The sequence below is a fragment of the Aspergillus multicolor genome (assembly GCF_047715735.1).
Source record: "Aspergillus multicolor strain CBS 133.54 unplaced genomic scaffold BDW74scaffold_27, whole genome shotgun sequence".
Lineage (NCBI taxonomy): Eukaryota > Fungi > Ascomycota > Eurotiomycetes > Eurotiales > Aspergillaceae > Aspergillus > Aspergillus multicolor.
The window spans coordinates 102,470-119,472 of record NW_027395978.1 but is presented as its reverse complement, the minus strand read 5'-3'; the positions used below and the strand labels follow the sequence as shown (position 1 = coordinate 119,472).

General features: G+C 49.3%; 4 protein-coding genes across 4 annotated transcripts; 3 read left to right on the top strand and 1 right to left on the bottom strand.

Moving 5' to 3' along the window:
- Positions 1-773: 773 nt before the first annotated feature.
- BDW74DRAFT_169842 (uncharacterized protein) lies at positions 774-5,771 on the bottom strand (the record flags this gene model as incomplete). Its single annotated transcript, XM_073727061.1, has 6 exons — positions 774-1,217; positions 1,260-2,604; positions 2,682-2,793; positions 2,892-3,042; positions 3,594-5,296; positions 5,342-5,771. 6 exons carry the CDS (start codon positions 5,769-5,771, stop codon positions 774-776), a joined length of 4,185 nt encoding a protein of 1,394 aa, XP_073580596.1.
- Positions 5,772-6,468: 697 nt separating this feature from the next.
- BDW74DRAFT_159071 (heterokaryon incompatibility protein-domain-containing protein) lies at positions 6,469-9,168 on the top strand. Its single transcript, XM_073725418.1, has one exon. The coding sequence runs from the start codon at positions 6,515-6,517 to the stop codon at positions 8,561-8,563; it is 2,049 nt and encodes a 682-aa protein (XP_073580595.1). The 5' UTR covers positions 6,469-6,514; the 3' UTR covers positions 8,564-9,168.
- Positions 9,169-9,385: 217 nt separating this feature from the next.
- On the top strand, positions 9,386-12,228 carry BDW74DRAFT_181308 (uncharacterized protein; the record flags this gene model as incomplete). The annotated part of the gene is made up of 5 exons (XM_073729998.1): positions 9,386-10,531; positions 10,553-10,708; positions 10,764-11,731; positions 11,797-12,120; positions 12,168-12,228. 5 exons carry the CDS (start codon positions 9,386-9,388, stop codon positions 12,226-12,228), a joined length of 2,655 nt encoding a protein of 884 aa, XP_073580594.1.
- A 649-nt stretch (positions 12,229-12,877) lies between these two features.
- BDW74DRAFT_181307 (uncharacterized protein) lies at positions 12,878-15,752 on the top strand (the record flags this gene model as incomplete). The annotated part of the gene is made up of 4 exons (XM_073729997.1): positions 12,878-13,257; positions 13,312-13,328; positions 13,389-13,742; positions 13,792-15,752. The coding sequence occupies 4 exons, from the start codon at positions 12,878-12,880 to the stop codon at positions 15,750-15,752; spliced, it is 2,712 nt and encodes a 903-aa protein (XP_073580593.1).
- Positions 15,753-17,003: the final 1,251 nt, after the last annotated feature.

Sequence of the window (17,003 nt, the reverse complement as noted above, 5' to 3'; positions counted from 1 at the left end):
CATCAGGCGCTCGCGTTCATTTATATTCGAATCCAAATGGATATCGATGCGGTTCTCCAGAAATGATGCAGGTGCTGTAAGGTTCCTACTTAGTCCGTTATTTGCTTTGTGCTCACTCATTATGGATATGGCATTATGCCTTGGATAACATACTTTCTTTTCTCTCATGACTTGATCTTACTTTCTAGTGTGCGCGTACACATTGTGTATTCTTCGCTTTATATATATGCCTCGAGCAATTCTCAACTCATGAAGATACATCTGTGCCATTCCGCTAGTGTAAACCGCGGAGTAAACAAACATAGATACCCCCTTCCTGCTTGAAAGTAATGATTGGGAAGTTGTTAGAAAAAATTTAAAATACAGGCTGAAGTCTGAAAACTCGAGGTAGCGGCACGTTCTTTATCTCTATTAGGGTCATTCGAGGGGATGAGGCCGTTTGGCAGGAGGATCTCCGGAGTTAAATACTTAGGGCTAAGATGACGCAAGACAGGGATGGTCGTTCCTGTCTAATGAGGGAAGACGCGAATCACATAAACTAAGGAGAACGGGGCAGACCGAGATCAGGCATGAGTAAATAGTTTTATTACACACGAATGAAATTAAGCTACTACAACCATGAAGATCGGTTATACCACATGACAACATGGGCCGGATAAAGGCAAGAAAAACCAATGCGGCCGAAGAAAGGGGGTAGATGACACTGAAGCGAAGAGGGAATACAAGGAACTAGAGAGGCAAAAATAGCAGGCTAATAGGTCAAAATCATGCCCTTAGGCGTCGCCAGACGCGGCTGGCTTGTCACCGGATGGTGTGGACGTTGATGGGGCGGATGAATCCGAGGGACCCTTGTTGAATCCGCCGCGACCACCTCGACCTCCGCGTCCGCGATCACCGCGACCACGGCCGCCGCCTCGCCCGCCGAATCCTCGTCCACGTCCAGTCTCGCTATCGCTGGCACCGCCACTTTGATACCCCCCGCGTTGTGATGTGTTGCTACCTCCTCGGTTGCTGCTCTGCCATGTGCCGGCGTTCCCCCGGTGACCGCCACGGTCCTCGAAGAACTTGACGTTGGGTCTGCGTTGGCCGGGAGGGCTAGGTTTCTTGTTTTCGATGGGAAGATGATCGAGGGCTGATTTAGCATCCTCAACGCTTCCAAACGTAGCAACGTGGTTGAACTTGCCCCATTTCTCCACCTTCACTAGCTTAGCCTTGAACTCATCATTGAAAAGATCACGTGCGGCTTGCTCGCTATCGACGTTGGAAATGAAAAGGGCGTTGCTCTGTTTGCGCTCTGGCTTAGGAGCCGGAGACTCCCCTTGCTTGTCGCCATGTGCGGAGCCGTTGGCCTCGAGAGTAGCCGAAGACTCGGTGGAATCAACGGACTGAGAGACGGCAGAGGTTGTCGAGGGCTGTGGTGTCACAGATTTGGGAATGACGGGGGCAGGAGAAGTGCGGGCGGGAGCGGCGGGGCCCTTGCCCTGAGCGGGCTGTTGAGCAGGTGCTGCTCGGGTGGGGATAGCCTGAGCTTGGCCGAATTGAGGAGTGGCCACGTTGGGTCGGGCGGCATTGACGGGCGAGGGAACATTAACGGGAGCGCTAGCCATCTGAGCAGGCTGAGGAGCCCCAGAAACTGGAGGCTTGCCAGTTCGGTGGGCAAAGTTAAATCCTTGAGCGCGCATTTCCGTTCCAATACGACCAGATTCAACCTCGAGGACCAAGAATCCGAAAGCAGCATCCGCCAAGTTGAAATTCCACATGTTCTTGAAAGCGCTCTCATCTACCTGGCCAGTTCCAGGGTTGGTAGGCCCACCGAAGGGGTTTCCACCACTGGCCACGGATGGCATCTTGTCCACAACACTGAGAGCGTTTTCCAAAAGAGTCTTCTGGGCGTCGTTCTGAGAAATGGCGGACTCGACTTCACCGCGGACGGTTTCCCAGACATCGTTGAAGGAGGCCTTGGAGGCGGCCAGCTTGCCCCGGTAGTGGTCGAGCGACGGGTTGACGGAGAACTCATTGTAGGACGAGCCGTAACGGAAGTGAAGCCCGGCGGAGATGGAGAAATCGGCCTTGAGGGTTACAGAAAGCTGGTTCAGCATGCCCTCGCGAGCGGGTGAGGCGTGAGTAACAAAGAGACGAGTCTCCGACGGATCGTAAACACGATTAGCAGTGTCGATCAGCTCACCCATCTGGAGCAAGGTTGTCCACATCGTTCCCTGACCTCCTGCAATAGTAGTCTTGCCCTCCCCATTGTCAAATAGCTTGTGCATCACCACCGCACCACCCAGTCCGAGCAGGCGGAGCTTAACTCCCCCAATATCCAGCAACCGCGAGTTGGCCTCATCGATTATGTGAAGTTTATCAACCTTGTATTCACCGGAACGGAACTTCTCCAGTACCCTTACATCCTCACAAGCACCCCAGACAGTGTATACGGGAACGTCGAGAGTCAGCCGCTTGTCCAGCAGCATGGATAGCTCTGAAAGGGGTAACTGGTCTGGTGAGAACCGCGATTTGATCGCCTGCTGGGGAGGGGTCTGAGCGATCGCGCGTTTCACGCCCTCTGGTAGCAAAGGAGAGTACTGAGCAACATGCTTGAGAGTCCTGTGGAAATTCACGGAGTGTTAGAATACGATCAATCCAATAAACGGAAACCTGGATTTTGGGTCCCATGTACGCACTTGTCTGCAATGCGATCCAGCGAAGTGTCATCGTAAAAACCGAAGTCACCAGTGTGGATAATATAATCTGCGCGAGCCTGCCTGGCCAGCTCATTCAGAGACTTCAGGTTTCCTGTGGGCGGAAAAAGCAAAAACAAACGCTCCGGTTAGCCCAATTCATCTTGATTCCCCTCCCAATGGGCATCGGAGGTATTTTCCGCAGCAACATACCTCGCACATCTGCAATACACAGCACTCTTACTGGGCCATTCTGGATAATTCGTCCGTTGTTGGGGAGTAGAGGGGCGGCTCCAGGAACCGGACCGGAGGCACCGTTGGGGAGGGGATAGCCTTGCGGAGCGAAGTTGTGAGGGGGACGGGGCTACAGCGAGAGGCGGAATAGGTTAGCATAGGGGTCCATAAGATATTGGAGCAGTATTGGCGCGCGCTCGAAGTGTCGGACGCGTGGGCTTCTTAAGGTGGGAGAAATGACGTTGAACAACTAAGCTCCCACCTACGGGGTTGGGGTGCTCGGGGGCGACAACAACAGAGGGAAGCGGACTTACAGAAGCCATGGGGAGGATAGAAGCAAAGGGTCGGTATCAAGAAGGATAAGAAAACTGAAGAAGATGAAGAGCGACGAAGAAAAGAAGGAAGGGCGATTGAGACGAGAGTCAGCTGTTAGACGAGGAGCAACAGCAAAAAAGCAGCCAGCAGCGGTTTGGAAGTCTGGAAGGAGCTGCTGCGATTATGTAAGCCCCAGGGGTCTACAACCAGCCTCTCTCAACGTCTACGAACAACAAACGCATTTGTTTGCCGAAAAAAAATATGTCAAAGACTTTCTAGGTATATGGTGTGCAACAAACTACAGCCTTGAGAATTTTACAACTTGCGTCAGCCGTGGCGACTGTACATCTACAAATCTTCTCTCACTTCAGAGGACTCGCCAGACATCTTGCCCATTGCCTCCCCAAACTTGTCTTCAATTGCAATTTGAAGAGATTTGGGCCCCTGTAATGCCATCAAAGCGAAATGGCCACCTACGGTCGGCCTAGCGCGACATAAGACAGGAAGCCCAGGCTCATGTCCCTGGGCTGATGTCGCGATATAGCGATCAGAGAACGGCCAGTTATGCTTACCATTGGCCATGAACGACCAGAGATTGTCTACAAATTCATGGCGAGTGTTTGTATCGTCAAAAGTGCCCGCCAGCCACATGTTCCAGTCTGACTTGGCCCAGTCCTGTCGGTAGTCTAGCGGAACACCATACTCTCCCCGGACGCTTCTGAAGAATGTATTGCCCATCTGGTATGCTTCCTTGGGAAAGGTCTTCAGATTTAACAGTACATCTGGGTATAAGTTGTAAGGAGTCTTCCAGGAAGTAAGCTTATTGGGATATTGCAGGACGAAGTGAGTCTTTGCCTCATCCGTCCCAAGTCCTTGGTCGAAGAAGAGGCTGGCACGTTCTTCGCCAATCCTCGAATACCCTTGCAATCCGCTTAGTTCACCAAATGCCTTGATTCCGACTGCTGCCTTTATCGCGAGGTTGGTTTCGTTGGCGAGAGGGCCGGCGGCATCATTGGAGGACAGCTGCAACTCGATGTCGATGCTGTTCTCGACTAAGTAGTCTGCGTAATTTTTCAAAATGTCGATGTATTGGTTGACCCATGCTTCGTCCCCCGTTGCCCTCAAGTACGCCAAAACAAGGATCATCAGATTCCCGCACTCCTCAATAGGCATGGGCTCTGCCTTTTGGTCATCATGTCCAATGGCGTTGGGATAGTGCGTTCCCATGTCGTGGATTGTATATGGCAGCTGCCAACGACCAGCCGCAAGATAACGCATCATTGGTTCTAGCAGCAGTCGGATATAGTCTGGGTCCATAATGTAGTAAATTGGGAACGCAGGCATGATAACGTCGACTGTGTTAACATTACCATCGCTAGACAGCTCCTTGACGAAGGCCAGCACCTCATTTGTATCCAGTGAGTCGTCAGGAATAGTAAGGTCAATACCTCCCCAAGCCTGACGGGCCGAAAGCGTGACAATATCGGCGTACCTGCTACCCCCTGCTAGAGTTGCCTGAGTGACCATCTCTGAGTCGACAACCCTCGATTCAACCACCGCAGCCGGGTAGTCATCGAAGAAGTGAGACAACGCTTTGTATGTGTCGGAATAATGAGCCCTATAATACCCTGTGTACGGCTTTCCGAGGTAGTTGATAGCCTCTCTTCTCACATATCCAACGGCAAAATTCACCGATTCCTTGCCATCAACAGTCCCAAGGTCATGCGAGAAGGCAACGATTCCACCAGGGACCCAGGGCTCGTTGCTAATGGTTAGCTTGCCATTGTTGACAAACTGAGAGCGCACTTCTCCTCTCCTCCCCGAAGAGAAGGAGAGCTTGGATTGGGATATTTGACGCGACGAGAGAATTGCTTCTCCCCAAGTAGCCATATCATTGTTCTCTGTATAGCTGATCCAGTCTTTGACCTTGAGAGCATAAGCCATGGTGTCTCCCCATTGATGAAAGTTGCAAACAGTATTTTGCGCTCCGCCCGTCCAACTCCCATCAATACTCGAATATACTTGAACATTGTTTCTGTCGGCACCGGATAAGCTGACCGTCAAATAACCTGCGTCGTTAGCTCCGCTGGTTTGCCGGAAGTAAATAAGCTTACTGAACGGAAGAGACTGCCGCAAGTAGTTGGACGGGGAAATCGGCGAGAAGAAGTCTAACGTAAAATCTACCAAGCCAGCAGAAAGCTTAAACACCGAGTGAGTGGCAGTATATTCGGCTGTGCGTACGACGGCAGGACGGATCTCGGGCCCGGGATCTGTGATGCCCATCAGACTGTATGTCTGGTTATCGACGCGAGCCATAATGGACCAGGTTAGATTCTGTCCGGCCCAAAACTGCGGCTCCGCATATGGTAATTTGCTGACTTGATTGCTGGGCATCCATGTTGATAAGTAGGGGTTCCCGACGGCTAATGGATACGATGGAGGTCGTGTGGGTTGATAGCTGACGTGGTCGCCGTGAGGGGATATAGAAAGCGTTGTGATCGCTAACAAGATAATTCTTAGAAGAGATCCGATGAAGAGACACATGGTGAGCTTTTGCATTATCCAACAGCAAAGAACATCTGTAACAGACCAAGCACCGAGAGGCATGGCCGGTGTTATAAGTGGAAAGAGGATGTCGATCCGAGTCAGCGTCGGCTACCTATGCTTCGTCATCGATATGATTCTGGCGTTTAGCTGAAACGCGACAGGATCTGTTGACAAATTAAATATAAAATCAAGAAGATCATCGTATCTACCTAGACTATTCATATTTCGACAGCTGATGATGATAATCCGAGTGATGATGATCCCAGTCTGGGGAAACATCCGAGTTCAAATGCGGGGAAGATATAGATAAAAAAACCGCCACCAAGGGTGCTTAAGTCCAGTATACGTCACCAGTTAGTTCATCGAGACTATGCTCATTTCAGCCTAATGAAGTGATATCTGAAAAATATCTATTTCAAAAAATCGAGATATTTCCGTGAATGGACCGTCCAAACAATATATCAGATGCGGTGGCTGCCTAAGGCTATCAATGCTCCCACGGTTCGAGGCGATTCAACCTTGGGACATTTTATCACCTGGACTATATTCACTAGCTCAAAACAATCATATTTTATAGCCCATTATTAGTAAATATACTACCCTTGCGCTGGCAGTGTATGAGTCAGACGCAGACCGCCTGCGGCTCTTTTGACTGCCTGCAGCCTGGTCTCAGCCTCAGACCTTGAGCATTTGCTCCCCCCGCCGTCCTTCGTGATCTTCTTTCAATCATCTCAAACAAAATGCACCGATGGCATGAATCTGGCTGTCAACGACCAGATGTATCTGCTGCCAGTGGCATTCCCTACTGCACTTACTGCTTTGCAATCTCCTCCTCAGAAGAGCAGCTCGTCGTACCACAGTCGCCACCCGAGCTCCAGGACCGGAGTCAAATGAACCTCTCATGGCCGTCGACCGTCACTTATAGTGACTGGGAAGGAGGGGAAGACACACGAAATAGTCAGAACAATAGTTGGAACATCGTCCATGAATTACAACCGCAGAAATCCTTGCTACCAGAGTTGCCGTCCGAAGACAGCGTGCGCCTGCTGCGGCTGAGACCAGGTCTTGACGACGGGCCCATACACGCGGACTTTGAAATTGTGCGCATCAACCAAATTCCCCTCCCGCTGTACGAAGCTTTGTCGTATACCTCCGTCTGTGACGCCGCTGACCCGTCCGCATTCTGTCCGGTTTATCTAGGGAGTTATTGGGATGTTTTCCATGTGCCTCCAACATGCGGCAAGGCCCTTCGGCACTTGAGGCACCCAAGGGCGGATAGACTGTTGTGGGTTGATGCTTTATGCATTGATCATGCTCGGCTGGAGGAGAAAAATAGCCAGGTTCGTATCCTGCGCGAGGTATTTTCGAGGGCAACGAAAGTACTGGCATATATCGGGGAGGAACAATCTGATATCAATCACGCCTTAAGCTTTCTCAAGCAAAGGACATTCTCCTCAACAAAACCAGAGAACCTTTTGACTTCAAGCAAGACTGTTGGAAGCAGCCTTTCGAAGTTGTTGGCCCAGCCATATTTCTCACGACTTTGGGTACTTCAAGAGACACTCATGGCACGCGAGCTGAAATTTGTCTGTGGTGGTGTCTCTGCGCGCTGGCCACAGCGGTCATTCGATAACGCTTCTGAGATAGGTGTACCATCTTGGCTCCTCCGAGACTCGAAATGGTATCCGTTCACCGCGAAAGACCTTTTAAACGTCTTGGTGGAAGCATCGAAGTACCAGTGCACCGATCCACGAGACAAAGTATTTGCAGTCATTGGGTCGATGGCTAATAAGCCTATTGACCCTGACTATCGGCTACCGACAGAAAGTGTATATGTCGGCATCGCGGCATACTTTGTCAAAGATCCAAGCACAGTGGACGTACTTGCATTGGCAGTACAGAAGAACAACCCCAAGTACTTTGATCTGCCCTCGTGGGTCCCTGATTGGTCCCAGAGCTTGTCACTGCCGTCGCTCGACACCTTCCTACGAGCTGGTATCCGGAACGACCCGGACGATTCCATTTTGGATGGTGCAATTTGTGTCAAGTTCGTAGGCCTAAGTAACACTGAGGGCAATATCAAGGTGAGCTCGGCTACGGGAACCATGCGGCTCCGGGGCTTCAAATTGGCCGCGATGACAGGTGAGAAGAACTTGGTTCGAGAGTATACTCACATTAAACTGCCATCCAATGGCAAAGGGGCCTTTATTATTTCAATTCCCCATCAGAACTACGAGATCTATGAGTCAGATAGTCTTTTTCTGTTGAATGGGTACAGACATCCTGTCATTCTTAGGGAGATAACAAGCAGCCTTTATTCCATGGTTGCAGCTTGTATCCTCTCTATCGAAGCTCCATCCTCAAAGCTTTTCGTCTCCTGGTACCGGCGGCAACGACGATTGGGGCCTTCAGTACAATTAAGCGTGTCAGAACTGACGTCTGAAGAAGACCGCTCCCTACAGCAGTTATACTCAAGGCTGGAGCCAACGCATCAATCGAACACGGGGTCACCTACTGCTGCCACTATCCGAACTAGGGCGCTGAGATATTGGATGCTACCTCATACAACCATCCAAAGGGTCGAGAAGTACCTACGGGTAGATTGGTATAAGTGGAATCAGGAACTCGGCTGGATGTTTCGTGATCAATCGGCCGTCTGGCAATTCATTACCAAAGTCAATCGGCTATGCGCAGACGAACGAACAGGGGAGGATAGAATAGACTTAAGGGGGCCTGACCTTTCATCTCTCACAGGGTTGGGAAGAGACTTTTCAACCGTCTACTTCTGAGATCTCTCACACTTCTGCTGGTCATTCCTCCACCCCACCGACACAGCGCAACCAGCACCACAACTCCAATGGTCTCCAATGTTGGACCACCTACGATCCCACCTCCCTCAGATCCAGAAATGGGCACAAGCCACTGAGCGATTGCTCAGAATCTTCGAATACACGTCCAGGCTACTCGAGGAAGAGTGGGTTTCGTTTCCAGGCTCACAGTTATCCCGCAAATGGACAAGCCATTACGAGAAATTCCTCGCCGTGCATGGCTCCACTGTCCAGCAGGAGGAAGAGATGCAGCAAGAACAGAGGCCGCACCTCGCTCCAGATCATCTTTGGAGCTTGTCTGAGTTCGAGGCTCAGCTACGGGCACGAGAGGAAATATGGCCTTTAAGAGATTCCGAGGAGCGAGGTTCCGGCGACGGTAACATTGAAGCACACGCACTGCTACAATTCTTGGGACTGGATCTGTACAATGAGCAAACTTTAGATATTGTATAGCCTTTTGCTAGCGAACATGCGTGCTATCTTACGTCTATCTATTGAGGTATGCTTCAAAGTTTGAACAAGTGCTTACTATAAGAAGAGAATATGTTTCGAAACTCAAAGGTCGTATTCTTCAAAACAATAGTGCTCACAGCTCAACTTATGATGAGGCGTAACACTTAAACTAATACACTGAGGATCTGTGATTGTCGCGTCTGGCTGCCGCCGACGAGGAAGGAACTCCCCAGCTTCAGCAGTGGAAGGCGCCCAACCTGCGAAACCCATCAGTCTCCAACACCTTGGTTCTCCCTCCTCCAATCTCACATCTCCACTCTCAACGTAGCAATGGTGCTCACCGAGGAGCGAGTGCGAGAGATCATCTCCGAGATCTACAAACAGACTGGCGGCCTCTCAAACATCCCCGCCGAGCTCTCGGAGACCGCTGCGAGATCGCGCATCATCGACAACAGGTTTATTTACGAGTTTATTCAACATGCTGAGAACAGTTGTTACTCAGAGGCCACCTCTCAGAGAGAAGAGCCTTTTCTCATATTCCGTTTCAACCAAAACCGTATAACCGTGGACTCCAATAGCGACGGGCTCGAGGAAAGCAATATTCGGGCTATATGGAGCGCAGGAAAGAGTCGGAAAAAGGGGGAAACGGATGAGAAAGGGAACATCTTCAGGTCCGCCTTTAGAATTGCTCAAAAGGTGCAAATCCAGTCCGGCCAATTCTGTTTCTCGCTTCGACACCGCGAGGGAGACCACGATCCGGGGATGGCCACGCCCGTCAACGAACCCCACCAGGCTCTTCCAGACTTCGTGCGGACTCGGTTTACTTTGTCTCATATATACTCAGATCAGTATGGGGGATTTGGAGCTAGGCTGAATGGGCTCCCGCACACCATCGTCGCCTTCCTTTCAAAGATCAAAACCGTGCGATTCTCGTACTTCAGCAGCGCGGAGGGCATGATATCGAAGACATTTCGCCAATCCCTTGAAGGGTCAAGTCTCAAATTGACCGCCACTCAGGATGGCATTGCGTCAGAGTACAGATACATTACCTTTAGGAAACAAGTGACGGGTAGTGCAGGCGAAGGAAGCCTCCCCAAGGAAGTGGAAATGGTTTTAGCATTCCCCCTCGATGAGCAGACAATAGATGCACAACCCAGCGTTTTTGCCGGTCTTCCTCTCCATAAAATCGGCCTGAACTTTCTCGTCCAGTCTGACTTTGAGACCGAGGATAACAAGATAGACTTCGCGGTCTGTCCTTGGAACGATAGTTTGTTGCAACAGCTTTCGAAGCTGTTTTGCCCTGCACTTGAGCGGCTCTGCTGTAGACCGGATGCTGAGCGCTTCTGGCCCCGGTTCCTCCCCAAGGTTGATGTCCTAGATCCGCATTGGTGCGTCTTTTTCGAGAGCGTACAGAAAGAGCTGAAGCGTCTTCGTGTCTTCAAAACCGCAAAAGGCGTGCTGAAAACCCAGGAAAAGGTCTGATACTTAGAACCCGAGTGCCGCGATCGCGATGGAAATCCATTAATTGAAGATTTTCCGGACGACATCTACTTTGCTCCTCAATACGCCGAATACCACGATCTCCTCAAGCCGTCTGGTCTTCAGCCCGTCTCCACGCGTCAGCTATTAGACAGATTCTATCCTATCTTGAAGGTGTACGCCCGAGGTATCTGTATGATGGACATCTGGATAATGATTGGCATAACAGGGTGGCGTCGCTGCTACTATCGTGGATGTATCCTCCGACAGACCCCGTGGCGATGGAGAGAAGCAGCTATTCGCGCAGCTGGGTGTCAAACAAGCAGGGCCAGCCTTTGTGATCGAACGGATTTGCGAATGGAATACCACGATCCTAGTTCCTACACTCGGCCAAGCAATACACAATCTTCGGTATATGTTCTTGGCTGCTACGGATCAGAAACTGCTCAGTGCACAGTGTATCCTTCTCTATGACGTCGACGGCAATCTGCTCGCAATGCCGCGTCGAGAATTCAACGAGTGGCTGCGAGACGAGGACGTCTACTTCAAAACGGAGGACAAGTACGGAATGAGTGCCGTGCTACAGTACATCCAGAGTCGCTTTCCGGACCAAAGGCATCCTCAGATCCAGTTCTTACACCCTGACTACACCACCCAGTTTCAACCTGATGCGGCATGGGTCAAGTGGCTCGCGGAAGTAGGACCAATCCGACACGCCCCAAGACTACAAACTCAGGGTTCACCCTCGCAGCCATCCGAAGTACTCCTTGATATCGTTGGATACGCTCCCGAGCTCTTGGTTGAGATTCTGAAGGAACACTGGGAAGTGTACGAGAAGGAGCTAGCCAATGCGGCGCCGGAAACTGTTTCAGTGATCAATAACGCCAGGGTTCCTGTGGAATGTGGCACCGAGACTCTTGCCAAAAGCTTCTTGGGAACGTCGGAACAGAGGAGTCTATGGTCTGGCGAGCACTTGGCACACAAGTTCCCTTTCTTGACAATCTCTTTCGATTGGAGATGCGATGATCGTTTCGACTGGGAGTTTCTCAGTCGATTCGGAGTTGTTACGACGATTACATCCGAGTTCTTGATAACAAGTGCCAAAGAGCTGTCTCGCGTGCTTCCCAGGCAGCATGCAAAAGAGAACTTCTTCAAGTTATACGAGATACTGGCCGAGGATGCCTTTGAGGCGTTTTGGTAAGTTATTGACACTTACACCTTTACCTTTGCACCCAACAATTTTGTTTGCTCACAGAACATAGGGAACATGCCCCAACTATCGATCTTGTTTACATACCTCGCTCGGGTCCCGATGATCAGCTGGTTCGCATAGCCGATTGCGCCTGGGACGTGGGAATACTCGACAACAAACATGTTTTGGCGTCGCATGTCGAATACGCTCTTAACCCGAAGGTCGAACAGCTCTTCAGAAGGGTCCTAAACAGTGACGGTGCGGACTGGGCGACATGTCTATCAGAACTGTCACGCCTTCAGAATGAGTTGACAGTGTCTCAAGAGTCTCTGAATGAGATATACAGGAATATCATGGAAGGATCCCAGGACGACCACGGTTGGAGAACCATTCGGTAGGCCGAGCCCAATTCTCAAGTGCCCAGTGACTTATACTGTCCAGAGACCGCTTCGAAACTAGCAAGCTACGGAGGCCTATACGGACACTCGGGAAAAAACTCTAAATTATACTAGCACTATATACCGCTTTGCCTACCGCCTCTTAGGGCCCCTTAAAATTTTTATTACTTAGGCTTTATACTAGGTAAAGTAATTGAGCACCCGGCTACTAAAGCGCCCTGTAGTAAAGTAAAAGTTACTAGCAAAGATCACCAGTAAAGGTTACCAGCGTTACCAGCAAAGGTTAGGTTAGCTAGCGGAGAATTAAGAAGCTTATTATTATTAAAAACTTAATAATAATAAGGGTATGTTTAAATATTATTATTTTACCTAGGTATACAGGTTGTGTATAATACCCAGGCGTTGGCTTGCATTTTTATATAATGCTTGGGATAAGTAGCCGTACGGTAAAATTAAGCAGGCCATGGTGTATTTAATTTTCTGCCAGCAGAACTCTAGGCGAATACACACTATTACATGGAAGTGGAGTTTCTTCCCGAGTGTCCGTATAGGCCTCCGTAGCAAGCTTATCTATACCCACGTGACACGATTTGGCGTCCACCGAGTCTTTGTGTATGGAGTGCCTGCCCATACATTGTTGGAAAGCACGGTATCCGCGACCTTTATCCTTATCTGGACCGCCTGTTTGTCGATGGACTGCGAGTTTTGGCACCGGCCATTTCCACCTACGTTGATGAAATCCACTCTATTACCATGGGGAACGTCAACCGTAACGAGATATTGGTGGTTATCAAAGAGCTCAGCAGCCTTGGACCCACCGCTGAAGACCTTGAGTCGCTCAAATTTGTCAAATTTCTACCGGTTCGAAACAGAGCCACGCGTATCACATTCGTCACAGTGGATGTGCCATTCTTTATCATCGACGATGATCGTATCCAACTTGACCCTGCCATCCCTGTCCTCGATCTCGGGGTAGAGGATGTGCGCCGTTCACGACGATTCCTTGCGGCACTCGGTCTCGAGAAACGTTTTGTTTCGGGCCAAATCATTGAGAAAACTCTCACAGTCAGCGGTGCTGAGGAATCAGCAGAGCTTACACAAGAACTACGACAGAAAGCGGAGTCACTCTTCCGGTAAGCTTTCAGCTGCCTATTCCATTCTCATATACACACTAACAGCAGACGTAGTTATACAATCTATTACGGTAGCCCAAGGTCTCCGTAACCCGAGGATACAATCCGCAAGCTCTTTTATCATGCTACAGTGTATACTGCGTCAGGGTTTCGACGGTACTTTGGTCTTGGCGACGGGTTGATGACGGAGGTTGGGCATGAAGGACGCCTACATCTGGAGGAAGTCGGTGGCACATTTCGACTATATGTTCCCAAAGACAGGAAGCAGCGTTCTATCTGCTACTCAACGGAACTGCCTGAAGCACTGGTACGCTGCCTCCGAATTGACGACAAAGCGGCATGTGGGATGTTTGCTACTATTCTTTGCCATCCTGTAGACATCTCGGACGTTATCCTTGGCGAGAAAGGGATCATTCGCCCGAGTGCACAATTGGCGCCCGTTGTACTCAAAGCAAGCGACGAGTACATCAGGATGCAGAACGACAGTAAGTGTACTGCGTTAATCTTCCTCAATAATACTGACTCGCTGTACAGGACTGCCGTATTTGGAAACATTGGGAAAGAAATACAACTTCCAACATCCGGATATCGAGGCAGTCAACGAGTCGAGTATACTTTCCGAGTATCTCAAGTTCAAGCGCGCCGACCGGACACTTCCAATCATCGAAGCTGCACTGAAAGCCGCGGCAGAAGTAGTGGAATCCGATCAGATGAAATTCTTGCTTGATTACCTCAGGGTGCAAGGTCAAGCAATCACAATGTCGCAAGCTGTGCTGGAGATTGCAGCACGGAATGAAGTCTGTGGTCGAGATACTTTGGCCCTACTGCTTCGATATTCCCAAGCCTGCGGGCGCTTTGTTGAAATCACGCCCTCAACTCTGCAAATCGCAGTGCGGAATGAGGCGCAGGGCCTGAATATTTTGAGGCTTTTGCTCGCGTACGCCGACGATCGAGGCAAAGAAGTGAACATCACGGCTGCAGTCGTGAAAGCCGCAGTAGAGAACATCGAGTCTGGCGACGATCTGCTGGCACTTATCCTTGAGCATCAAGATACTGTTGCAATTACAGAGGAGATCGTGATAGCGGCCGCTGAGAACCCGCAACTCGGGCACGAACTAGTGAACATTTTATTGATCTACGACGGGACAATATCAACAACATTGGCTATTCTTGAAGCAGCGGCTGGAAATTCTCGTCACGGTCTGCGGTTGATAACTCTCCTGCTCCGCGATGGCCGAAAGATTATGGCTGACGAAGATCTCATTATATCAGCAGTTTACAACGACGACTTTGGCGTGGAGATCCTGACCTTCCTGCAGGACCATAACAAAGTTCCACTTCTCGTCAGCGAAAAAGTCCTGCTAGCAGCAGTGGAGAGCGAAAACAGCCCAGAGCTCATTGATCTGTTTATGCGTATCCACGGTGGAAATCTTCCGATCACTGATGCTGTTTTGGAAGCTGCAGCGAGCAGTCAGGAATGTGACGACGAATACTTCGCTCGCCTGCTGGACCTTTCGAACTCGCATGTCCAGTTCATAGAGGAGATCATGGTACGCGCTGCTCATGACTCGGAAAAGGTTTCGCTCTTGGTAGACACGGGGGCACGGATCACGGAAAAGGTGCTCATCGCCGCAGCTGGAAACGTGAATTGGTGTCTGGAAAGATCTTTATTGGACGGGTTGGTGGACCAAATCATCTTAATCACCGACGCTGTGCTAGAGGCAGCTGCTGGGAATCCAGTGCACGGCTTTAAAGCAATGAATTTGTTGCTTGACTACTGGGGACAAGACATCCATATCTCCGAACGGGTCCTCTTGGCCGCAGCGGCGAACCCTGATGGCCCGAACATCGTTTACCTGTTATTCGATCGTGATCCTGATCTCGAGGTCACTGAAGCAGTGATGATAGCAGCGGCCAGTGCAGGCATCAACATGCTAGAGGAGCTTTTCAAACGCTGGCCGGCCGGGCTTCCCTTTGACATCACCGAGGCCCTCCTAGAAGCCATAGCAGGAAGCTGGCACTGTGGTGCAAGAGCGCTTCGCCTTCTGCTTGAAATCGGGGTAGAGGACGACACCTTCCCAGTTACGAGATGCACTCTTATCAAGGCGGCGTGCAATACGCAATGTGGATATGAAGTGATGACTATTCTGCTCGACCATGGAGGCGAGAACGTCGAGACCATGATCACGGAGGACGTTCTTATCGCCGCGGTAGGCAACTCATTGTGGGGCCTGGAGATACTCGCTCTCCTTTTCGACCGAAGCAGTTCTGACTCGTGCTCTATGAACGTGCTTGCTGCCGCCGAGCGAAATGTGTGGTGTGGTGAGGAGATGCTGGCGATGCTTCTCCGGCACCAAGTCGATGAGGATGGCGAAGTACGCTTAGACAGGGAGTTTGGTGAAGGTGCGGATGTGTCGGATGATTCTTCTGAAGGCACCGAAGTACCGGTGAGCACCTACTCGTCCGATGTTTATGATACTGCAGGATCTGACTAGCTGTGCTCGGGTTATCCTTAGGGCTATGTATGTGGCGTCCGGTGTGGAGTATGACCATTCAAGATTCATATCTCTATGGCGTCTTCCCGCTATGAAGTTTAGCTTATTAATATAAAACTGACCAATGGACCGATTAAGTATGATGCCTTTGAACCGTACTAGCTAGGAATACTGATTGAATACTAGGGATTATGTTAAAGGTAAAAAGCGTGATAAATTCTTCTAGTTCTAAGAATGCTTTGGAGTTTTTATAGGTAAAAGCAAAGGTACTGTAAACAATATTTATAGCTAAATTTATTTACTGTTTGGAGGTTTAATATATCTAAACCTGTTTAGCTTATAACTTTAGTAGTTAGAGGCCTTGAATTACTAAGAATTCTTTACCTTAAGTAACACACCCCCTTAAGGCCTACTAACTGCTGTTTTGGGAAAGAATAATGCTAGAAATATCCACTATTCCAAGCATCTTAATAAATTCCTGGTGTTATTACTTTGTAAGAGGCTTTGTGAGGCTATTAGCAATTATTTAGTTTATAGGGGTTTATTTAATATTCAGGTTTCCTTGTTAAACTTCCTGGCATAGCCATGAGTTATAAATATTAACATAACATAGTTTAAAATATAGTTAAATATCTTTATTTATAAGTAGATTAATTATCTGCTTATTATTACATTAAATAAAGAAATAATGTTAAGGATTAAATTATAAATTCTTAAATACTTAGTATTACTAGTATATTACTTTAGATGCCTTTATAAGTGCTAAGAGTTTTACTTTAGTAGTTAAAGTTATAATAAAGTATTAGTTGTGATGGTTAGCGGGGCGCTGGAAATAGCCCTTATTGCACTATTTACTTACCGCCCGCTACCACCTGCCGCTGCCGGGTATGCCGCTGCCCCTTATGGTATAGTGTTAATAGCATTAAGGATAGCACTAACCTTGCTGCTTTTACCTAGCTACCCCTGCCTTAACACATTCACTGCATTTATATAAGCCCGGCCTTACCCCTTTAAACAACCACACACTTTCTTTTCCCTTTTACCCCCTTTTTTTTTATCCAGCTGCGCCTGGCGCACTGCCCCCTTTTTTTAAGATGCTGTGTTACCTAATAATAATTCTTTTTAGTACTGCTTTATCTTTACCCTCCTTGCTTTGCCCCCTCCAGCTACAGTGTTATTAATAGGTTATCTATATAGTTAAGACATAGAAAGTTTATATTTATTATTTTACTGGCTTGTGACCTTATTTAC